The following is a 22,461-nucleotide window of genomic DNA, read 5'->3' on the forward strand; positions in this document are numbered from 1 at the left end:
AGCTGCCCCAATCACTGACCTAACTTTCAGCATGATTTTAGAGAGATGATCCATCCAGACCCACAATTTGGATAGCCTGGCTAGCTGTACATCAGTGGCGCATGCGAGGAGTATGAGTGGCCAACATTTTTAGATGGTGCAAAACCAACATCTGAGTCTAAGCTGTGAATCAATTTACTATCAGGGTCCATCAAATCATACATTATATGTTAGGCAATTCTCATAAACTGTACTTGCATGCCCCAATGGCAGCAGCTATCTACAAGAGAAACATTGCAAAATGAGAAACAAAATGCACAGATATTGCATCACAATCCAAAGGGATCGCAACTGCAAAACTAAACAGAATTCAGTTCGAGTCCTGAAGTGCAAAAAGCAATCAAAACTAGAGATTTTCATGACTTGGAGATGTCAAGACCTCCCCCTTGGTAAGCTGCCAGCAACTCCCCGGCATCCTCTCCAAACTTCAAAATGTATTTCTCCAGGAAGTCTGCCTCTGATATCTGCATTGCATAGATGATACTGGGGTTCTTCAACAGCATCTTCGATCTCAGAATCTCAATAACTCGATGCCGAGGACTCACCCTTTTCTCCAAACTATGCATCAAACACGTTGGATTGTTAACTAGTGCAGAACGGTCGAGGCCAACAGTGTTCACAAAGAATTCTATTCCCAACTGCAGCTTCTTCTCTGAGGTCCGAAGCAAGCTTGGTGCCTTTCTAAATGCCGACATAAATTCCTCCTCTGAAAATCCAAAACTCCGGAACAGCTCAAATTTCCGCTGCAGGGTGTCGGGCATCATGCAACTGACTGTATAGAGAGCATAGACGAACATCCGCGAATCGACAGAGAAGCCCATCTCTTTGACCCTGATAATGAGGTTTTGGAGTTTAGGCTCCTTCATGGCAAATAGAATTGGCTGGTATTTCAAAAGCATCGAGAGCTGAGACCCGACAATTCCACAGCTTTGCAAGAAAGAGATGTTGGGCAGTAGCCTCGAGCTAGGGTCTTTGTAGAGGATCCACTTGCATCTCTGCAGAACACGTATGACGTGGTCGTCATTGGATAGAATGTTCTTCAGGATTTTGATGCCGGGAATCAGCTTCTGGTCCAGGCTAGCCGTGAGGAGTTTTGCATTCTTTGAAAGGAAGAGACCCAGATCAGATCCCGTAAGACCCAGTTCTTGGAATACTTTGAACTTTGGTTCTAAGGTTTTCTCAATGTTGGCGAAAAGGATTTGTGGACTGATTCGGACGGCATCTCGGATGTGGGTTTCTGAGAATCCAGACTGTCGGAGGAAGTGGAGTACAGAGTCAGGCTTATTGGGTTGTTTCACATTCGGGAGACGGTTTAAAGTTGCAGTAGCGACAGTCTCAGAGAAACCAAAGTTTTCAATCAGGTAATTGAAGATAAAGGGCTTTGAATTGGAGCAGGAGACATTGGCAGCAGAACCAAAAGAAGACAGGAAAGAAATGGAGGGTCTGGTGATTGCAAGGGAGAAATGAGAGAAACTGAAGATGAACAAGCGAGCGCGCATTTCATTTTTTTAAAGGCCTTCCATTGATTTTAAAAGGATGAGTGGGAAAAAGGCAAGGAAGATTTCAAGCTGAGGTGACTCGGATAAATTGCAGTAGCCTTTAAAAAGACGAAAGCTTTTTGAAGATCTGAGGGAGATCCAATGAACTTTCCACTCAATTTGGGCCATACCTGGAGGAAAGTTGCATAAAAGGGCAGTAAGTACAAGGAATCCAAAATACAATCTTAAGCTGAAAATATAAAATCAAGCAAAGAAGGGGATTCTTGTTTGTCAGCCGGATCAGTCGCTCAAGATCTTTGGTAACCACCTGGACCCAGTGAAAATTTGGATTACTTCTTATGGATCCATTGATAATGATGCTGATCTAGTGCTCTTGGCTCGACATAGTTTGTTCTGTGCCACCTATATATATATAAACACGACTCGACTCAATGTTCATCCAGGTTGGGTAGAGTCCAATCTGGGAGATTTTCAGGGCATGGTACATTCATGATGGGGCCCAACAGTTCGATGGTCTGAATCACTGCACAAAGGCTCCATTTGAACCAACTGAAACCCAGAGTCCGCTATGAGGATTATATAAACCCTCGCGTGCGCACACATGCGCACGTGTGTAATCTAGTAGTTGACTTCCGGGACCCATTAAGGGACCTCTCCCCCCCTAGATAACAGTAACTGTGCATTAATCAGCTGTAGCACCATCACATAATCTCATCATATGTGGCTTTCAGAAACATTTATAACTTATTTCACTTTTAATGCATCTGTGGGGTGTGTTTGGTTGCACCAAACATCATGAACTTTTGAACCAAATTAGATTGATGAATACTGAAACATCATGATATTTTGAGCAACCAAATGCACCCATAATCTTTGGATGCAGGGTTGAAGCAATACCATTTCTGTATGCCATTTTCGTATCTCCCAGAGTCCTAAATCAGAAGTTAACCAAATGATCTAAGAGCTTCCTGACAATCGTGAGAAAATCACTAGATTTTCAGTCAACCACTGTAGATGTTCCTTCAAATCAATCCCTATTCAAGCGAGCCAACTGGGGGAAAAAAAAGAAGAAGAAAAAGATAAATGGTCTGGATTATTGCACAAGGGCCCCACCCCACTTGTACCAACTGGAAGTGGATTGCATACTGAGTAAAGTCTGTGGGGTCCACCATGGATGTATGTGTCTCATCCACACCATCCATCCATCCATCCATCCGTTTTTCCATCTCATTTTAAGGCATGAACCCAAAATTGAAGCACATCCAAACCTTAAGTGGACCACACCACAGGAAACAGCCGGGATAATGATGTCCACTGTTGCAACCAACCTAGGGCCCACAGTGATCTTTATTTGTCATCCAACCTGTTGATAAGGTCACACAAACATGGATGAAGGGAAAACACATATATCAGCTTGATCCAAAACTTCTGTGGTCCCCAAGAAGTTTTCAATGGTGAGAGTTCAATTCACACTGTTTCCTGTGGTGCAGTTCACTTGATCTTTGGATGTACTTAAATTTTGGTCTCATGCCCTAAAATGATCGGGTAAAACGGAAGAACAGCTTGGATAAGACAGATACATCACAGTGGGCCCACAGAGTTTACCGAGTTACTCAGTATGCAATCTGCTAGAGCTGTACACAAGTCGAACCGAGTTGAGCTTGGCGCACCTCAGCTCGACTCGGCCAATAGCTAACCCCAACTTGAACTCGACTCGGCTCGGTCCCCGAGCCTGACTGGCTAGCTCGGCTCGGTTTGGTCAACAGCTCGGGCAAGTTCGAGCCTCTTCGACATTTTCTCAAACACAATTAGTGCATCTTCAATTTCTCACATACCGCAAAACAATAACAACACTTTACAGGTATTTCATCAAACACTCAGCGAGCAACATCAAAATCAAGATATGAGGAGAATGTACACACCTGAAACATGGTGATTTGTTTCATATCCATTCCTTCCTCGCCACCAGTCAATCCCACGGAGAATGTATGCACCTGAAACAATGCTTCGTTTAGTCATTTCATCAAACACTTGGCGTGCAGCATCAATATCAAAATAACTGAGTCACTAAGCCGATTCGATCCAAGTCGATTCGAGTTGAGGTTCGATCGGAGTTGAGTCGAGTCGATTCGAGTTGAGGTTCATAATTTTTTCAAGCTCCAAAAACCAGATCGACTCAGTCCGAATCCAATTTCGAGCAGAGTTGAGTCCTGTACAGCTGCGCTTCCGTCCCAACCATTTAATTCAAGAAGTCAAAAACTCAACTCCACTCAAAACCCTGCCGAGTCGAGTCGACTCGGGGACTCGAGCGAGTAGACTCGAAAATTCAGATGTCAAAGACAAGGAAAATATATTATATTTAAAGGTGCGTTTGGTTGCACCAAATATCATGAAATTTCAGGATATTCCATGAAATTGGGACAACCAAACACACCCTAAGGGGCCGTTTGGATGCCTGTAACTTGTGTAAAATGTAAGAAAGTAACAGGTGACTTTCTTACAGTTTGTGTTTGGGGGAGAAATGTTACAGGTAACAAAGTCTCAACCTGTAACTTTCTATCAGGTAAGATTGCAAGATATGTAACAGAGGAATTAGGTGTTTTTCAAGTCACAGGTTACTTTGTTACAGGCAACGGCTATCCATTTCGAATTTGGGAGAGGGTGGTGGAAACGCAGCTGCATTGAAAGTGCACCTACCTGCTCTGATCAAACGTCTCCTTCTCCCTCTCTCAGCGTCTCCTTCTCTCTCTCTCTCTCTCTCTCTCTCTCTCTCAGCGTCTCCTTCTCTCTCTCTGCTCTCGCAAGGGAAGCCCTAACCCTTACTGTTTTTCTTTTGCATTTTTCCTGTCCCTTCTTTTTCTTTTGTTTTTCCTTTTGCGTATGTGCGGAACGGGCCGGTTTGGCAGGGCGGTTTCGGATGCGTAACTGTGGGGCCCACAGTTACGTACTTTCCTTACATCCACACCGTCCATCCGTATTGAAAGCTCATTTTAATATATAGTCGAAAAAAATGAAGCTGATCCAAATCTCAAGTGGGCCACACCACAAGAAACAATCTTAAGTAAATTCCTACTATTAAAAACATCATGGATCCACTAAATATTTATCTTCCATCCAACGGAAGCGATTTACCTAGTGAGTAACTCACTGTGCTAGTAAACAATAGGAAGGCCACCGTAATTCATTTTTTTATCTGCTCCGTCCATCCATTTTCCCAGATAATTAGGGCTTGAGCCAAACATGAAGCATATATAACTTTCAAATGGACCACACCACAGAAACCGTTTACTTGAACTTCTACCAATGAAAATTTCTTAGGGCCATATAAGTTTTGGATCAAGCTTATATTTTTGTTTTCCGTTCATCCATGTCCATATAATCTTATAAACAGGTTGGATGACAAATAAACATTACTGTGGGGCCCAGAGAGGTTTCACAGGTGGAAATCATTATCCTGTCCTGTGGTATGATTCACTTCATCTTTGTGTATGCTTCAATTTTGGGCTTAACCCCTTAAATTGGATGGAAAAACGGATGGACGGCGTGGATAGACCACATACGTTCGAGGTGGGCCTGACTGAGTTTACTCATATGATAAGAGCATCCAGAGTAACTTAATACGCAATCCGATGTACCATCCAACCTATTGACAATGAAATCAGATCTTTTATCATATTGAGTAAACTCAATTGGGCCCACGATGAATGTATACGATTTATCCATGTCGTACATCCATTTTTCCAGCTTATTTATGGGGTTGAGACCAAAATTGAAGCAAATCTAGAGCTCAAGTGGATCATACCACATGAAACAATGGGAATAATGATTTCCACTATTGAAACCTTGCTAGGCCCCATAGTGATGTTTATTTGTCATCCAACATATTCATAAGATCATACAAACATGTATGAAGGGTAAAATCAAATATTCTCACATAATGATTAGTTTGCTAAGTATATAAACGGTAGAAGTCCAATTCATATTGTTTCCTGTTGTGTGGTTCATTTGATACTTGGATATTTTTCATTTTTGGGATCAAGATTTAAAATTATATACTAAAATGGATGGATGGATTGGATACAATACATAAATCTTGGTGAGCCTTAAAGAGTTACTCAGCACATAATCCGTTTCCGTTGATAAGGGTCATGACTACTATAAGATGAGATAACATATATAGTTTTATATATATGTGTGTGTGTGTGTGTGTGTGTGTGTGTGTGTGTGTGTGTGTGTGCATATGTATATGTATATGTTTGCATATATCTGTATATGTATCTATGTTTATGTATGTGTATGTATATGTGTGTACATGTATGAGTGTATATGTATACATACATATATACACACATACACACATACACACATATACATGCATACATATATACATATACATATAATATATACATGTATATGTTTGTGTATATATATATACACATACATATACATATACATACATATATGTGTGTGTGTGTACATATACATACACATACACACACATATATACATATGCATACACATACATATACATACACATATACATATACATATATGTAATACACACACACACACACACACACACACACACACACACACACACACACAGACACACAGAGGCATGCTCACCTACGCACCTTTGCACACGTGTCATAGGTGTCGAATCCGAACGGTCCATAGGAATCCCATGAAACCTTAGGGGGTGAATTTTCACCGTGATCTAAGATTCTGGTGGGCCATAGCAAAGAGAAATTCAAATCAAGGGAAGAAACTGTTTGCATTTTTATGGCCCACTGAAGTTTTGGTTCAAAGTAAAAATTGGTACCAAGGGGTTTCATGAGGTTTTGGTTCATGTGGACCGTTCAGATTTTCGAGACTCATTAAAGATATGAGTTCTCAAAAAAGTTCGTAGGTAGTCCGTGCGAACCAGTTCGCAGGTAAGCGTTCTGTTATACACACACACACACACAAATATACCTATACACATATATATACATATACATACATATATATATATACACACACACACACACACACATATACATATACATATTTATACACACACATATATATGTATATATATACATATACATATATACACACATATATCCGCTTGCATGGAAACTAAAATCCTCCTGGTATAGCATAAAACACCTAAGTATATAAGACCCAGCATGTATGAAAGATTTTATTTAGACTTATATTATATAATAAAAATAATGTTTCTCATATAATGATTAGTTTAGCTTTAGAATCAGTCTAATTAGTCATCTAAATGGGCTCAATAAAATTACATACTTTTATCCAAACTTTTCTATGTGACAATTTGATTTTTTAATAATTTCATACTCTAAACTCTAGTTTGTGTGAATATAAAACATTTTATCTATAACTAACTTACATGTTATCCAAACACATAAACTAAGTTACCTGTAAGTGAGTTACAACTTACATAAAAAATGGATTACCTATAACTTTCTTTCACGTGTAAGTAAGCTACCTGTAACTTACAACTTAAAAAACTTACAGGCATCCAAACGCAGCTATGGACGGTCGATCCAAACCATTGAATTTTTTAGAGAGCACTTATGATGAGCTCACAGTCAAGAGCTATGTATAGTCGATCTAAATTGTCGATTTTTTTGGAGTCAGACTCGGTTACTTCGGGTGGTTGATTCTATAATGGGTCGTGATGGAGGGTGAAGTTTGATCTCGTTAAGGGTTTCTTTGTGATTAAAATGAAGGAAGTTTTTGCGGGAGAATGAGAGAAACAAATGATTACCTGAGTGGAGGAGACAAGGGTCGCCAGAGAAAGAGGGATTTTGGAGGGTAATCTGACGATTTTCGACGAAAATCTGACAATTCTGGTGAAAAGACACGATGGGCACCGTATAAAGACGGTGACCATGGCCGGAGTGGAGGATAGATGAGTTTCGTGGCTGCGGTGGTTGAGTTTTAATGTTAAGATAGGTTTTGAAGGGAAGCAGATTGCATTGTGCCCCCGCCTGGACGATAATCCGTTCAGGCAGGCTCTGTGAGGCCCATCGTGATGTGTGAGTTTTATCTACGCTGTCCATCCATTTTTTTCAAATCATTTTTTAATATAAGCCCAAGAATTAATGAGGCAAACCCAAGGCTCAAGTGGACTATACAGTAGGGATTGAACTGTAACCTTTAAAACAAAAAAATTTTTTTGTGAGTGGTTGAAGTTTTGGATCAATATGATATTCGTGTTTTACCTCGTCCAGCTCCACGTGAACTTACTAACGGGTTGGATGACAAATAAACATCATCATAGCCCTTGGAAGGTTTAAGGGTGAGTTTCATTACCTCATTCGGGCCGCTTGACCTGCATAATTATTACATTTGCTTGCCACGTGGGTATGCTAACATACATGGTTATATATATGAATGTATATGTATGTATATGTGTACACACACACACACACACATATATATATATATATATATATGTGTATGTATGTATGTATGTATACATTTGCATATATCTGTATATGTATCTATGTATGTGTGTATGCATATATATATATGTGTATACAAGTATGAGTGTATATGTATACATACATATATACACACATATACATGTATTTTAAGCAGCAGCTACTGCTGTTGTCAGAATGGCAACAGCGCTGCTTACGCATGCACTGGCGGACGACCGGGCGGACAGCAACACACGGCCCCAGCCGTGGGCCCCACCATGATGCATATCTGTCATCTAACCCGTTCATTGGGTGGGCCACTCCCTGAAGTGGGCCCACTCCAAAAATCAGCCAGAACTAGAGCTCAGGTATATACATATACATGTATACATACATACATATAAAGATACACAAATATATATACATACATATATATACACACACATATATATACATATATACATACATACATACATACATACACACACACATATGCATGTACATATATATACATATACGTGTATATACATACACATACATATACACATATTCATGTACATATATACATATACATATACATACACATATACATACATATACATATATTCATGTACACACACACACATATACATATACACACACACACACACACACATATACTCGCTTGCGTGAAAATTAAAATCCTCTAGGTATAGCATAAAACACCTAAGTATATAAGACTCAGCATGTATGAAAGATTTCATTTAAACTTATATTATATAATAAAAATAATGTTTCTCATATAATGATTAGTTTAGCTCTAAAATCAGTTCAACTAGTCATCTAAATGGGCTCAATAAAATTACATACTTTTATCCATACTTTTCTATGTGACAATTGGATTTTTTAACAATTTCATACTCTAAACTCTGGTTTGTGTGAATATAAAACATCTTATCTATAACTAACTTACATGTTATCCAAAACAAAAACTAAGTTATCTGTAAGCTAATTACAACTTACATTAAAAAAGGATTACCTGTAACTTTCTTTCATGTGTAAGTACTTACAACTTAAAAACTTACAGGCATCCAAATGCAACTTAAAAGTATAAAAAATCATAAAGAGAGCTAAGTCGCCACCATTTGTAACATGAATGATCGATATGTATAAGGATGCGTTTGGTTGCACCAACTCTCATGAAATTACGTGATTAATCAGTCTAATTTGGTGTTGGTGCAACTAAACGCGCAAAAGACCTGATTTTTCATGAAATTCCAAAGAAGACAATAATCAGATATAGAATAGAAACACGTACCTTGAGAGAGAGAGAGAGAGAGAGAGAGAGAGAGAAGGGGGGCCGCTTGCGGCTGTGAAGGGGAGAGAACAGAGGGTTTCCTTACTGATTAGAGGAGAGTCATTTGGGACGTCGATAGCCTGCAGACCTAAGCTCTGTGGGTCCCACCATGATGTATGTGTTATATCTACTCCGTTCATCTGTTTCTACAGGTCATTTTCGGGCATGAGACTAAACGTGAAACAGATTTAAAGCTTAAGTAGACCACACCTAGGAAACAGTGGGGATTGAATGCCCACCATTAAAAACCTTTTGGGGGCTTGAAGTTTTGGATGGAGCTGATATTTCTATTCTCTATTCATCCATGTCAGAGTCAGCCTAAGAACCAATTGGATAACAAATAAGAATCAAGTTGCGTCTTAAGAGTGGAACCCGCTATGTGGGTGCAATACGGACCGCAGGGCCAACCTCAATGTATGCATTGTATATCCAGGCCGTCCATATGTTTTTCCAACTTATTTTAGGGCGTGGTCCCAAAAATGAAGAAGATATAAATTTTAAGTGGACCACACCATAGGAAACAGTGGTCAACACCCACCATTAAAAACTTCCTAGGGTCTACTGAAATGTTTGCTAAACATCCTACCTGTTGATAAGGCTAAACAAAATGAAAAATAAAATAAAATATTAGCTTGATCCAAAACTTGAGGCCCGGAAAAGGTTTTTAATGGTCAATAACAATGATTTCCTGTGGTGCAGTCCACTTGAAATTTCTATTTGCTTGAGCGCTCTATAATAAGATGGCAAAACAACAATGTGGATAAACAATACATGCATCTAGGTGGGCCGTACGGTTAGGGTGGTTCCACCGTCCAACCAATCCGCACTTTTCCTGTGGTGTGGTCCACATGAGATTTAGATCTGCATTATGTTTGGTTTGTGCTTTAAAATGAGCTGACAAAACAGATGGACGGTGTAGATATAAGACATACATTGGTGGGGCGCATGGAGCTTAGGGCTACAAGAATCTTCCTGCAGCCACCGTCCTCTCACTCCCTAATTATTATTGCTTATACAGGCACACACACCTAAAGGTGGGCAACTTGGGCCCAATCCGGTGGATCCGACCTGATCAGACCCGACTCGATACCGTTCCGAACAGAACCGACGGTCTGATCTGGCTTGATCAATTCTGATCATCCAGATCCGATATAATTTCGAGTCAAGTTCGGATAGCACTGTATCCGGACAGATCCGGTCTGAATAACCAGACCGAATGGGTCTGAACCGACCCGAACAGACCCAACCCGGTGCGATGTCGGGTATACTATAAATACCCTTATTTTCACCCAAACCTAAAATTCTTTTTACACTAGCTCGTTTTTTCCCCCAAACCCCTCCCTCTGTTTTACCCTAGCCCATTTTTTCCCCAAAACTCTCCCACCCGAGCGAGAACGTGCCAGCTTCTTCGGTTCTTCCTCTCCTCTCCTCCTCTTCTTCTTCTTCTTCGACGCTCGAGAACTACTGCCTGCCCGATGTCCAGCCGTCCCTTCTGTCCTTGTCTGCATCTAATCGGGTAAGGTCGGGGTCCAGCAGTGGTCAGGGTCCATCCGTCCATGCTCGTTGCCCGTTGGTGGCCCCCTGTATTTCCGTTTGTATTTCATTTCTGTCTGTCGATCTTGAAATGTTAGTTGTTGGATTTTCTATCACGCCCCAAACTCGGAAACCACGCTCACAAAATTTTCGATCACCGGATTCGGTGCTGAAAGCCTCCGTAGTACCCCATTCTCGGCTCTCAGTGCGCATGCGCCAGATTCCGATCCTAGGATCCTACAAGGAGGATTTTTAGTATAATTTTTTTTGTATGGAGCATAACCACAAGTTTACCCAAATCACAAAGGCAACATCATCATCACATATCTACTAATATAAATATTGAACACAATGCTGAAAGGGAAATACATATGTCGAAAATCAAAACTCCAGAAGACCACTGCATGCTCTAAGCTCAATGCTGCTGCAACCTAACGCCACCTGCATGCATGTATCGTGCATAAGCTTACAAAAGCTTAGAAGGTGGTGAAAGTGTGTACCCAAGATAAGTGCCAAGTATACCATAAAACCCATAAATCATACATCATCAGAATAAGCAGAAATACTGACAAGATCAAGAATCATACGATATCAGAGTAAGCGAAAATATATTGGTAAGTCCATGAGTACTATTAGCCGTACCAAGGCTATACAATGCAAAACACAATAAGACAATAACAGATGCTAGGGATGTAATGTAATATGCAAATCCTGACGAGCTACGAACACCATCAACCTCATGCAAAAACATAATAACCCAAAATGCTAAGTACCGCGGATGCAATATAATATGCGGTGCGAACGAAATGACCATGTTGGAATGTGAAGTCGGGATGATAGTACGAAGTATCACAGGCTATGGGGTCCATCACAAGGGACTTTTATCCAAACCAGTCCCATACCTAAATTTGGATAGTCAGACACAATGTGGTAAACTCCTGATCTCAGGTTAGTCGCGGCCTAACCGAAATCCTGGCCATGCAATGGTACATGTAACAAATAGTTACGCACCATCAGCCCGAGTGGATAATGAATGAATGAATGAATGATATGTAATTCATCTATATATCAGTATAGTTGCTCTTTAGGAAAATCACCGATGTCTATTACACTCGACACCGACTGCCTCCTCCCTAGCTGCACAGCCCAGCGAGCGGAATAGACCTCACTATCCGCCTGACCAGTAGTCTACCAATACCTACCCGGCTCGTCGATAGCGGACCCATTTACAAGCTGGTCATACTCAGCCTAGCTTATAGCCCCCTAACTCGGGCGGATAAGGCGAGACGCGGCCTACTGGTATTCGACACTCGGGCGCTCATGTTCCACTCGGTCTAGACGTTGGGGCTACTCCTGGCTTCGGAGGTCCTGGGATTTTCACCCAAGGACCAAATATTTTTTGTGTCCCATCTGGCCATTCACGATGTGCATGTGGAGGTCACGACCCTGATGTCGCTAGGGTGTACAATGATCATGTCACATGTATGCGAGATGCATGAGTCACACTATCTAGTCATGCAGCAATCCTGCGCATACGGCGCGATAATGTGGGCACTCCGTCTCATAAGGAGTTCCGTAAATAGTCTGCCCAATGGCGTATGCTATGATCAAACATTTCTCATATCAGGCATACATATGATGCGTATGGGCATGAATTATGGAATTATACTATGCATTTTATATGATGATGAACTATCCTCACAACGAAGATGGGCCTTAATGGCCTGCACACAACAAGTATGGGACTATCAATGGGCTCTAGAGAGAGTTATAATGCGGACATTTAACCAACATTATTCTTACAATGTGGACGTCAAACCAACATTGCTCTCAAGGCATGGCCCGCTATAAATGTTATTACATAACCCATGATGGAATCACACAATGCAATAGACCTTGTATACATCCCACTGGGCCTCAACCCATGGGTCTCAAATACATCAAATGGGCCTTAACCCATGGGCCGTAATACATCACAATGGGCTTCAACCCTTGGGCTCCAAATACATCAAATGGGCCATATCATATGGGCCTCATATACATCAAGTGGGCCTCAACAACGGGCCATAAACATATCAAAGGTGGGCCTCACAGATGGGCCATAAACATATCAAAGGTGGGCCTCACAGATGGGCTATAAACATATCAAAGGTGGGCCCCAATGGATGGGTCATAACTACATTAAGATGGGCCTTAAAATACGTCAAAATGGGCCTAATCACATGGGCCATATGCATATCATATGAGCCTCAATGGACGGCCACAAATAAATTAAGATGGGCCTTCTACACATACCAAGGCGGGTCTCAATGGAGGGCCACGAATAAATCAAGACGGGCCCTATACATATACCAAGGTGGGGTCCACTTGAACTATAGATCTGTCTACTTTTTTTAGTCTCAAGCCTGTTAAGACAAGCTTGCCAAAGGGTTGGACGGTTTGGATGCAACACTTGCATCATGGTGCGGGTCCACATGAACTATGGACCTGACTCATTCTTTAGCTCATGTCATAAGATGAACTTTTAAAATGGATGGACAGATTGGATGCAACACATGTATCATGGTAAGTCCCACCGTCCAGGTGTGGACGGTGTGGCTAGAACACATACAACATGGGTCCCACCGTCCTGGTATGGACATTGGAAAAAAACACATATATCATTGTGGGTCCCACATGGGGCCCACTGTAATGTTTATCTGCCATCCAAACCGTTAACAAGGTCACACAGACTTGGAATGAAGAGGAAAACAAATTTCATACGGATCCAAAACCTTTATGACCCAGAAAGGGGTTTCAATGGCAGGCAGTTCAACCCCATTGTTTCCTGTGATGTGGGCTACCTGAGCATCAAATGAATATGATATTTGGAGAGGGCCCACTTCAGAAAGTGGCCCACTCAATGAACGGGTTGGATGACAAATATACATCATGATGGGGCCCACAGCTGGAGCCGTGGGTCCTGCCTACCGTCCGCCCGCCGCTGGCTCAGGCGCAGGCGCCTCTAACAGCAGCAGCAATTGCTGCTGTTGTTTTTTTTTTTGAAATCGTGATTTTTCACGGTTTTCCATACATGGGACCCGCTTAAGCTGAATCCACCCCGTCCATTGCACTCTATGGCTCAAGACCGTCAAAACGAGTCCAATAACCGATGTTTTTCGACACATAAAGAATGACAGGGTGACTTTCAACGGTAGAAACTACTATTTTACATGCTATGGCCCACCCAAAGATCGGATGGATTTCATTTTTCGGCTCAACGCCTAAAATAAGTTGGTAAATAAGATGGATGGCATCGATTGAACTTATACATCAATGTGAAGCCTACACAAGTGACCCACCCCAAATGTGTCTTAAACCAAGCTCATATTTGTGTTTTCCATTCAATGTCCAGCATCCCTGGACGCTAGACAGTCTGGACTTAATACATACATTGAGGTGGGCCCCACCTGTGGATGTGGGCCACCAAAGAAGGGGTTGGAGGGCATGGGAAATACATACATCAAAGTGGGATCCATCCGAGTGGGCCACGTGAACACATCATCATACACACAAAAATATATGAAAAAGAGAGGAAAAGAGAGAGAGAGAAAAGGGGGTGGGACACGTGTGATGGAGGGCTCCGCCACTATGAGCTATCTCTTGCATTCAATCATACATCAAGTGGGTCCCAATACATGTGGGGCCACCAAATCAAGGATTCAACGGTGGAGATCCTTCCTCCACCAAATGTAAGGTCTAGATGACCCTATCTATACATGGAAAATAAACATCATGATGGGGTCCATGGAGAATGGCCCCATCATGGAATGATCATGAGGATCAAAGTGGTCCATCGGCCACATCAAGGGTCCAAAGTGAGATCCATACCATCAATCGGTAGGCCTCACTTGGCCCATCATTAAATCATGAAAAATCTAGCCTAATAATCACCCACCGTTTGATCTTCTCGGTCCGTTGGAAAGCCGACCTCTTTGTGCCTCACTTTGATGGTGGAAGATGAGGTTTGAATGGCTAGGATGATGGGTTTTGAAATGGGAAGGTAGGCCACACACATGCACTTCCTCTCTTGGAAAACCATGGACGTCCACTCTCTTGCTTGGATTTTTGCTTGGAAAATGTGAAGGGAAAGAGAGGGAGAGATGGGATGTAAGGAGAGAGAGTGATGGATGTGAGGTGAGTGATGGGTGAGGTGAGTGATTGGTTGACTTTGGGGTTTGCTTGACTTGTGGAGAAAGGAAGCATGGGTTGCTCTTGTACTTGACATGATGTGATGTGATTGATTGATGGAGTGATTGATTGATGGGACATGTTGTAGAGATTCTCTTGGGATCGCAAAAGTGCGGCGTTTCTTCGAAATAAACGCCGGCCCACATCTTCCGACCAAGGTATCGCATCGGTGCGCAAGACGCGGCATTGGAACTGCGGCGACAGTGCGGTCGCAATTGTATAAGTCTCAGATTAAGTCAACTCAAATCTACGGGATATGACTTAGGGTCGTGCGCAAATATCAATTATATATCGCAGGTTGCTGAAATTCGACGGTAAGGATCGCGGGAGTTGTCGGAACAGTATAGGCTAGGATATGGGTCTTACATTTTCAGGTTCATCGAATCCAACCAGTTATCTAGAGATCTTCCTGCGGAGCTTGGGAATCTTCCCAACGTAGAGAAATTATAAGGCCTTTCTCCCTTATTTCAGAAATTCTACTTGATCTCTATTACAGAATATCTCTAAAAAATGATTAACTAAAAATGCTTATTATGCGTTGCTTTATTTCATTCGACCTCTCTGTATTATTCAGTTTTGATTTGGGGACAGGTTTCATTTTTCAGTTATTCGAATAGCTGTATCATTCAGTTTCAGTTTTGGGGTGGGTATTAATAGATTGTTTGGTATAAATCTGAAAGTGGGTACAATAGATTAAGGAGTGACTTTAACTTTTGTGTTTGATCCATTAGTAGATTGTTTAGTATAAATCTGGAAGTGGTGTAATTTGATTTAGTAGGGTGGGGACCTTTCAAATTTGAGGACTGTTAGCGTGTTAGTGCCTGGTTGAATGTGATGGCTAATATGCTAGCAGTTATAAATTACATACGTGGCATATAAGTAATCAGATTTAAACAATTCAAATTATTTCTCTATATTAGTCATGAACAAAAAAATGTGCTTATTTCATTATTTGACTATTAATTGATGGATATTTTAGAATTATTAAATTAAAGTAACCATTGTATTTCTGTATCTTCATCCGGATTAAGAATCCTCCACAACACGTAGTAGGAAGAGCATGCAACACTCAAATTTAATGGGCCAACTGTCATACATGCGTGACATCTACTCTATCCATCAATCAACACACACAATATTAGGGGCTGATTAGAATATCAGTCTAATCTAGAACTTTGAATTGCTTGTATGACAAGTGGAAAATTCTAAGCAATTTCTAAGTGCCTACTATAATCCATCACACTGTTAGAGTACCTCCAGGTTGGTTTGTTCATCATGTGGACCCACATGACAAAAAGGATGGGCCCATTAGGAAAAATATCTAAGTTCCCAATGCTCTGCTTTTATTTAGAAGTCTGGCCCACCTGATGAATGGATAGTCATAATTTTTACAGATGTTCGTCTTCTTGGAGGGAGCATGTTACTTACCACCCACTGTAGATGTGGCATAGGTGAAGCTTGGAGTAATAAATCAGGACTGACCCATTTACTAAATGGGCCAAAAAGTTAGCCTTAAAACCAACCTAGGAAGTGAGAACACCTAGGAAGTGGAAGAGCACCTTGGATAGAAGGTTCTATCAACTAAGTCTAAGATCAAGTATCAATAATAATTGAGTATGGTCATAGAAAAAAGAAGAAGAAAAAAGAGTCAATTACCTCTTATTGCAGCTCGACCAAAAGCAAATAAAAAGAAAACATAATGCTGAAATATTTAAGATGGTAGATGTCAGACTCAAGGGATACTTCGACAAGAAACCAACCACTAAAGCTTTTACTACCACATAGATGAACTGAATCTATACTTTGAAACAACACTATGTACATGAACATGCAACTGTCTATTTATAGTTTTATGTGAACATGAACATACAACTGTCTATTCAATCATTACTTTAATTTTTTTTTCTTAAATTATTATTGCGACTTGTTAGTTTATAATTGTGACTTGTGAGTTGGATTTGTAAGTTAGATAATTAGTTACTTGTTTGAGGATTTCTATGTGGCCATACATAGATATGGTGTGTTTTTGGTGGCATAGAAATCGCTCAAATTGTCCTATTTTTGGATAGTTCAAGATTAGATGGATAGTATGCTTTCATATAATCTGTTTAAATGTTCATACCTGATCCGCGGTCCATCTCCTCGTTTCTCTCTGGATATGTTTCTTCCGTTTCGTATCCAATGCCAAATATCTTTACATTGCTTTAGATATTTGACATTTGAATGTAATGTAAGATCAACTTATCTGGAGAGGCACGGGGAGATGCTACCGGATTTTTGACGTGGACGTTTAAATGGGAATATTAAAGTATTACAATTTATCCAACCTTAAATAGGTAATTAATTTAGGATTTAGTATAACTCTGTTAGCATTAGATTGCTAATGCTAATATGATTTAGTATATTTCAACTATCAGATGGAAAGTGAGGGCCTTTCCAATACCCTGTCCCCGACCCCTGGTGGTCGGTTAATTACATCACCAATGATCCTTGAAGATGAATGATTAAGTCTTGAACATGAAGAGGTGCCCATCGGTGTCGTTGATACTAGTACCATACAGTCACATGTTGAGGAAAAATCGAAAAAGAGGTCTGTAGTGTGGAAAGATTTTGAAGAAGTAACCCTGAAAAATGGGCAAATGAAGATACAATGCAAGCACTGCAAGAGTTATTACACTAAGTAAGTAAATGGTTCGACCTTAACGTTGAAGAAACATATTTCAAGGTGTTATAAAAAAGTGAGAAGTATGACAAGGCAACAAACACTTTCATTTTCGCAATCTGTAGAGGGTCCGTCAGTGTCTATCTACAAGTAATGACAGAGAGTCAGTGAATGAGTGAACGAGTAAGTTAATTATTATAGATGAAAGACCATTTCAGATAGTAGAGAGTCCTGCTTTTATTGGACTAGCCAAATGCCTTAACCCCAAATACGAGAAGGTCTCTCATACAACAATCAAGAGGGTGTATAAAGATGTATGAAGGCGAGAAGGTCAAGTTGAAAGGAGAGTTGAAAACAATTTTCCAAATTATCCTGACATCAGATTTGTGGACGACATCCAATCAACGAAAGGGGTATATGTCCATAACTACTCACTACGTTGATGCTGAATGGAGGCTTTGTAAGAGAATAATAAACTTTCGTTATCTTGCACCTCCTCATAGTGGTTTGATGATTTTAGACTATATATACAGATGTCTTATGGAGTGGGGAATTGAGAAGAAGATCTCCACAATTACTCTAGACAATGCCTCTGCAAATGATAACGTGATAACAAATTTATGCAACCAGTTTAGGGCCACCGGTGACCTATATTTTGGTGGAAAGATATTTCATATTAGGTGTTGTGCCCACATCCTAAACTTGATTGTACAAGCTGGCCTTAAAACGATTGATCCCACGATCGAGAATATAAGAGAGAGTGTGAAGTACATACGGGGGTTACTTTCACGATTACATGCATGGAATGAGATTGTGAAGCGGTTGAATTTGTCAACTTAGAGAACAATAAAGTTGGACGTCACGACACGTTGGAATTCAACTTTTGAAATGTTAGATTCAGCGAGAGATTTGAGACCCACATTCTCTCACTATGTAGAGTGTGATAGTGCGTATGTTTGGCTGCCTTTTGAAGATAATTGGTCAAGAGTTGAATCAGTTCATAAATTCTTTTCTATTTTTTAAAACAACACGAAGAAATTTTTGGGTTGCAAATATTCAACAATAAATATATTTCTACCTGAACTTTGGAAGGTAAAAGATGCCTTGCACAAAAGCAGTAGTGGACAAGACTTTTGACACTTTATGATCATGGGTATATAGGTAAAGTTTGATAAGTATTGGTCTGAGTGTAGTCTGGTAATGGGTATTGCAATCGTTCTTGATCCCTGATACGAGATGTATATGGTTGGCTTCATATGTAACAAGTTGTATGGTGCGATGGGTGTTACTAAGGCCGAAAAGATATCTGATGCAATTAATGAATTGTACAATTTGTATGTGTGTGCCTCAAAAGAACAATCTCCTCAAGTGAATTCTAGTTCCGTTGTTGATTAATCGCAAGAAGACACGGCAGATGATTTCATGTCTTACTATACACAGCTGAAAGGGACTCAAGTATGGATGGCTAGATCAGAACTTGAAGACTATCTTAAGGAGGATCTTCTAGTTCTAAACAAAGGGATGATTTTGATATTTTGGAGTAGTGGAGGACGAGATCTCGTAAGTTACAGTACCCCGTGCTCTCGTTAATGGCATCCGACATATTATCAATTCCAATTTCAATTGTCGCTTCAAAATCTGCTTTTAGTACAGGGAGTAGGGTCGTAAGCAAGTATAAAAGCTCACTTATACCTGAATCGGTTGAAGTACTCATTTGCACTCAGGATTGGCTGCATCCGATGTGGGGGAAAGAGAACTCTATTGATGAGGAGTTCAATCAAGAGGAGAGTGAGAAGATTGATGAGGCAACACCTGCAGCTGCAATATGAGTTTGATGCATTTTATTTCTGTTATATTATGTTATTTGTAATTTTGTTAAAACAGTTACATTGAAGTTTTATGGTTATGTCTTATGGGTGGATAAATATTTCACTTTTTTCATTAGTATTATTCAATTATATAATGTTGTTTAAATCTCTTATTATATTGTTAGGTAATTGCGTTCATTCATAACTTTAAATTATTTTTTTATCCTAATCTAACCAGATATACACTAGATATGTCATCGGAAGATGATGCATCGACGGATATTTGAGATTATGGAGTCTAAATCTACTCTTAGGATGGAAAGATAAAGTTGAAATGTAAGTTGTGTGGAAAATAGTTTGTCAACAAAATAAATCGACTCAAATTACATTTGGCTTGTCGGGAAGGAGACGCCGCACCATGAAGCAAAGCTCATCAGAAAGTCCGAGATTTATTTAGAGCTATTCTCGATTCTAATACGAAGACTTCCTACACCCCTCATCCTGCAACTACAACGAATACAACTAACCAAAGAATATCTAGAAGTAGGCTTATTATAAATGAAGAAGGGTTTAACAGAAGAACTGCAACTGCCTCTGGCTCTGCTTCCAAGCCTCCCACAACCACAATTAGTAGAGAAGAAGAACAAGAGAGAATTTTAAGAGAACAAGAAGATCGGAATTTTAAAAAGGCCGTCAAAGAAAGTATGCAAATGGCATATAGATCAAGGAGTACTAGACAACAACATCCACCTTCGAGACAATATGATGTTGAGGCAGACACAAGTAAACTATCAAAGTTTCTTAAAAGTCTTACATCATTTTATAGGGGGTTGGGAATCCCGTACAAATTGGATCATAAAAATCGTATAAAAAAACTTCTTGCATCTGTGAATGAGGATGATAGGAAGGGATCCCCACCATCCGATTCAGCAGAAGTGAACGACCGTTTTTTGGACACATCCAGCTCAGAGTCGCCCAAGAATTTTCCTGCAGTTGAATCAGTAAGAAGAAAATTAAAGAATGAATCTAGCAACGAAGGTGGAGGTGGAGGAGGGGGTTACTATTACAGACAAGGTTCATTTAGTTACATGCCACAAAGGCATTCATCATATAGAGGGTATTGAATGTATGAAAGTTTTACCTAATCTATATGTCAGTATGTGCATGTTAGGTTTTTTTACTTTTGATTTTGGACATGATGTTAGACATGGTTTATTTACTTTCGAAGTGAAGAATGTTCTTTCATTTGGATGCTACGCTTCCTTTCTCTGCTTTTCTGGCCTAATCTTTTTCTTTTTCTTTCTTTCTTTCTTTATTATTTTTTAAATTTTAGCTTAAAGTATGTTTGCTACCAAATTTCATGAAATTTCATGGTATTTGCCGCAACCATAACAATTTTTTATCCATACAACTTCTTAACATCTTGGTTGCACTAAATATCATGTCTAATGTGGCACAAAATATCATGATATTTTCATGAAATAATGGTGCAATCTAACACATTGTCTCAATAACTTTTGTTTTGTGGGCTATTGATGGTGATTTTCAAGGTAGCCACCATCAGCTTTCAAGATATTTTTCTTCTTAGAAAATGTGATTGAATGGCAAAGTGCTAGCTTACTTGTTTTGGCCTGTGCATCAGCTTTCATGTTTGGCTCGATGAATACCATGTTTGGCATAGTGCTAGCTTACTTGTTTTGTTTTGTGGGCTATTTTTCAATAACTTTTTTCTAGCAGTACTATAGAGGGCTGTAAATGGACCGGCTTGGGGTGAGCAACAAAGAAAAAGAAAGGGGGAGCCTAATAGGCCTGTGCAGCTGGCCCAGTTGGATCAGTACGAAATCCGGCCCCAAATGAACCCTAGGCCTAGCTTGTTGACTGCCCTAGTACTGTAATAACCAATCTTTTACATGCAAAAGTGAAGCCTTTGAAAAATTGAGTATCAGTGGCAGCAAAATGATTCTTATGTAGTAGTCTACGGTTGAGTTGGAGTGTTCTAGTGTTCTCCTGCTTAAGTAAGTCTGTTTTGTCCTTTCTTATACTCTATTTATTCCCAAAGGGAGCTGTAAGATTCTCCTTTTTCTCATGTCAAACTTCAACTCTTGTAGCATTGAGCAAGGTTATGCTTGATTTGGATTGACTTGGTTCTAATATTAGTCACAAAAATGAATAAATTATAAAATATTATTTTTAACTTTTTTCTTCCAGATAATTTTTGTTTTCATTGATAATGAAATGTTTTCAGCATGACTTTACCATAGATTTTTCATGTAGAGGTTTTTGTTGAAGATTCAAAGCTTGATGAGTCAAATAACACTGGTTTCTATTGATAATGAAAGTTTTCTAACCTGTCCACTTATTTCTAATATCATGGCACACCTACTGACTGGACTGCCTTTTATTTGGTACTAATATGTACATGGTGAGGTCCACTTGATGGAGAGCTTGGATATTTCACCATCTGCCATGCTGCATATGTCGTGGTTTTTGCATTAGTGGAATTGTACACATATGTGGGATTACCAAAGCTCAATTTTGTATGCTAAATTAGTTCCTAGTGAGGAAGAATGAATGTTTATTATCTAATTGTATGGTTGCGAGATTGGAAGACCTTAATATATTTGTGACCTTGATCCTTCTTAAGTGCTCGGTGTTGCTCCCTATTGTCAAATGTGTTGGTGCAGCGGTGCTACAGTTTGTTCCACTTGTGCTCCAATCTTTAAAGTTACCAATTTTAGTCATTTGAGTTTGCTATTTGTTCTAAACACTACTGGATTGGTACCTTTTAAGTTGGTTAGTCATGGTCCTCATGGATATTTGGGTGACCCCATTCAATCCATGCCATCCTCTTTCCATTTGGGTCGACACTAGGAAAGGCGTAGAAGTCATTGCCATATACCTTTCTTTCTTAATTTAA

At 40.0% G+C, this 22,461-nt stretch overlaps 1 protein-coding gene across 2 annotated transcripts; it reads right to left on the bottom strand.

Moving 5' to 3' along the window:
* Positions 1-152: 152 nt before the first annotated feature.
* Positions 153-4,375, bottom strand: LOC131236879 (transcription termination factor MTEF1, chloroplastic-like). 2 transcript variants are annotated; one of them, XM_058234394.1, is made up of 3 exons: positions 4,236-4,375; positions 3,461-3,532; positions 153-1,708 (listed from the first exon to the last, which is right to left on the bottom strand). In XM_058234394.1, the coding sequence occupies exon 3, from the start codon at positions 1,536-1,538 to the stop codon at positions 396-398; it is 1,143 nt and encodes a 380-aa protein (XP_058090377.1). In that variant the 5' UTR covers positions 1,539-1,708; positions 3,461-3,532; positions 4,236-4,375; the 3' UTR covers positions 153-395. The 2 variants fall into 2 exon arrangements, with proteins under 2 accessions (XP_058090377.1, XP_058090376.1); XM_058234393.1 differs by having other exon boundaries at positions 4,151-4,375.
* Between the last annotated feature and the right edge of the window lie 18,086 nt (positions 4,376-22,461).

This window comes from Magnolia sinica, chromosome 2 (assembly GCF_029962835.1).
Source record: "Magnolia sinica isolate HGM2019 chromosome 2, MsV1, whole genome shotgun sequence".
NCBI lineage: Eukaryota > Viridiplantae > Streptophyta > Magnoliopsida > Magnoliales > Magnoliaceae > Magnolia > Magnolia sinica.

Bases quoted from the DNA above. Each gene is read 5' to 3' on its own strand.
- LOC131236879 (XM_058234394.1), bottom strand. From the start codon at position 1,538: ATGCGCGCTCGCTTGTTCATCTTCAGTTTCTCTCATTTCTCCCTTGCA.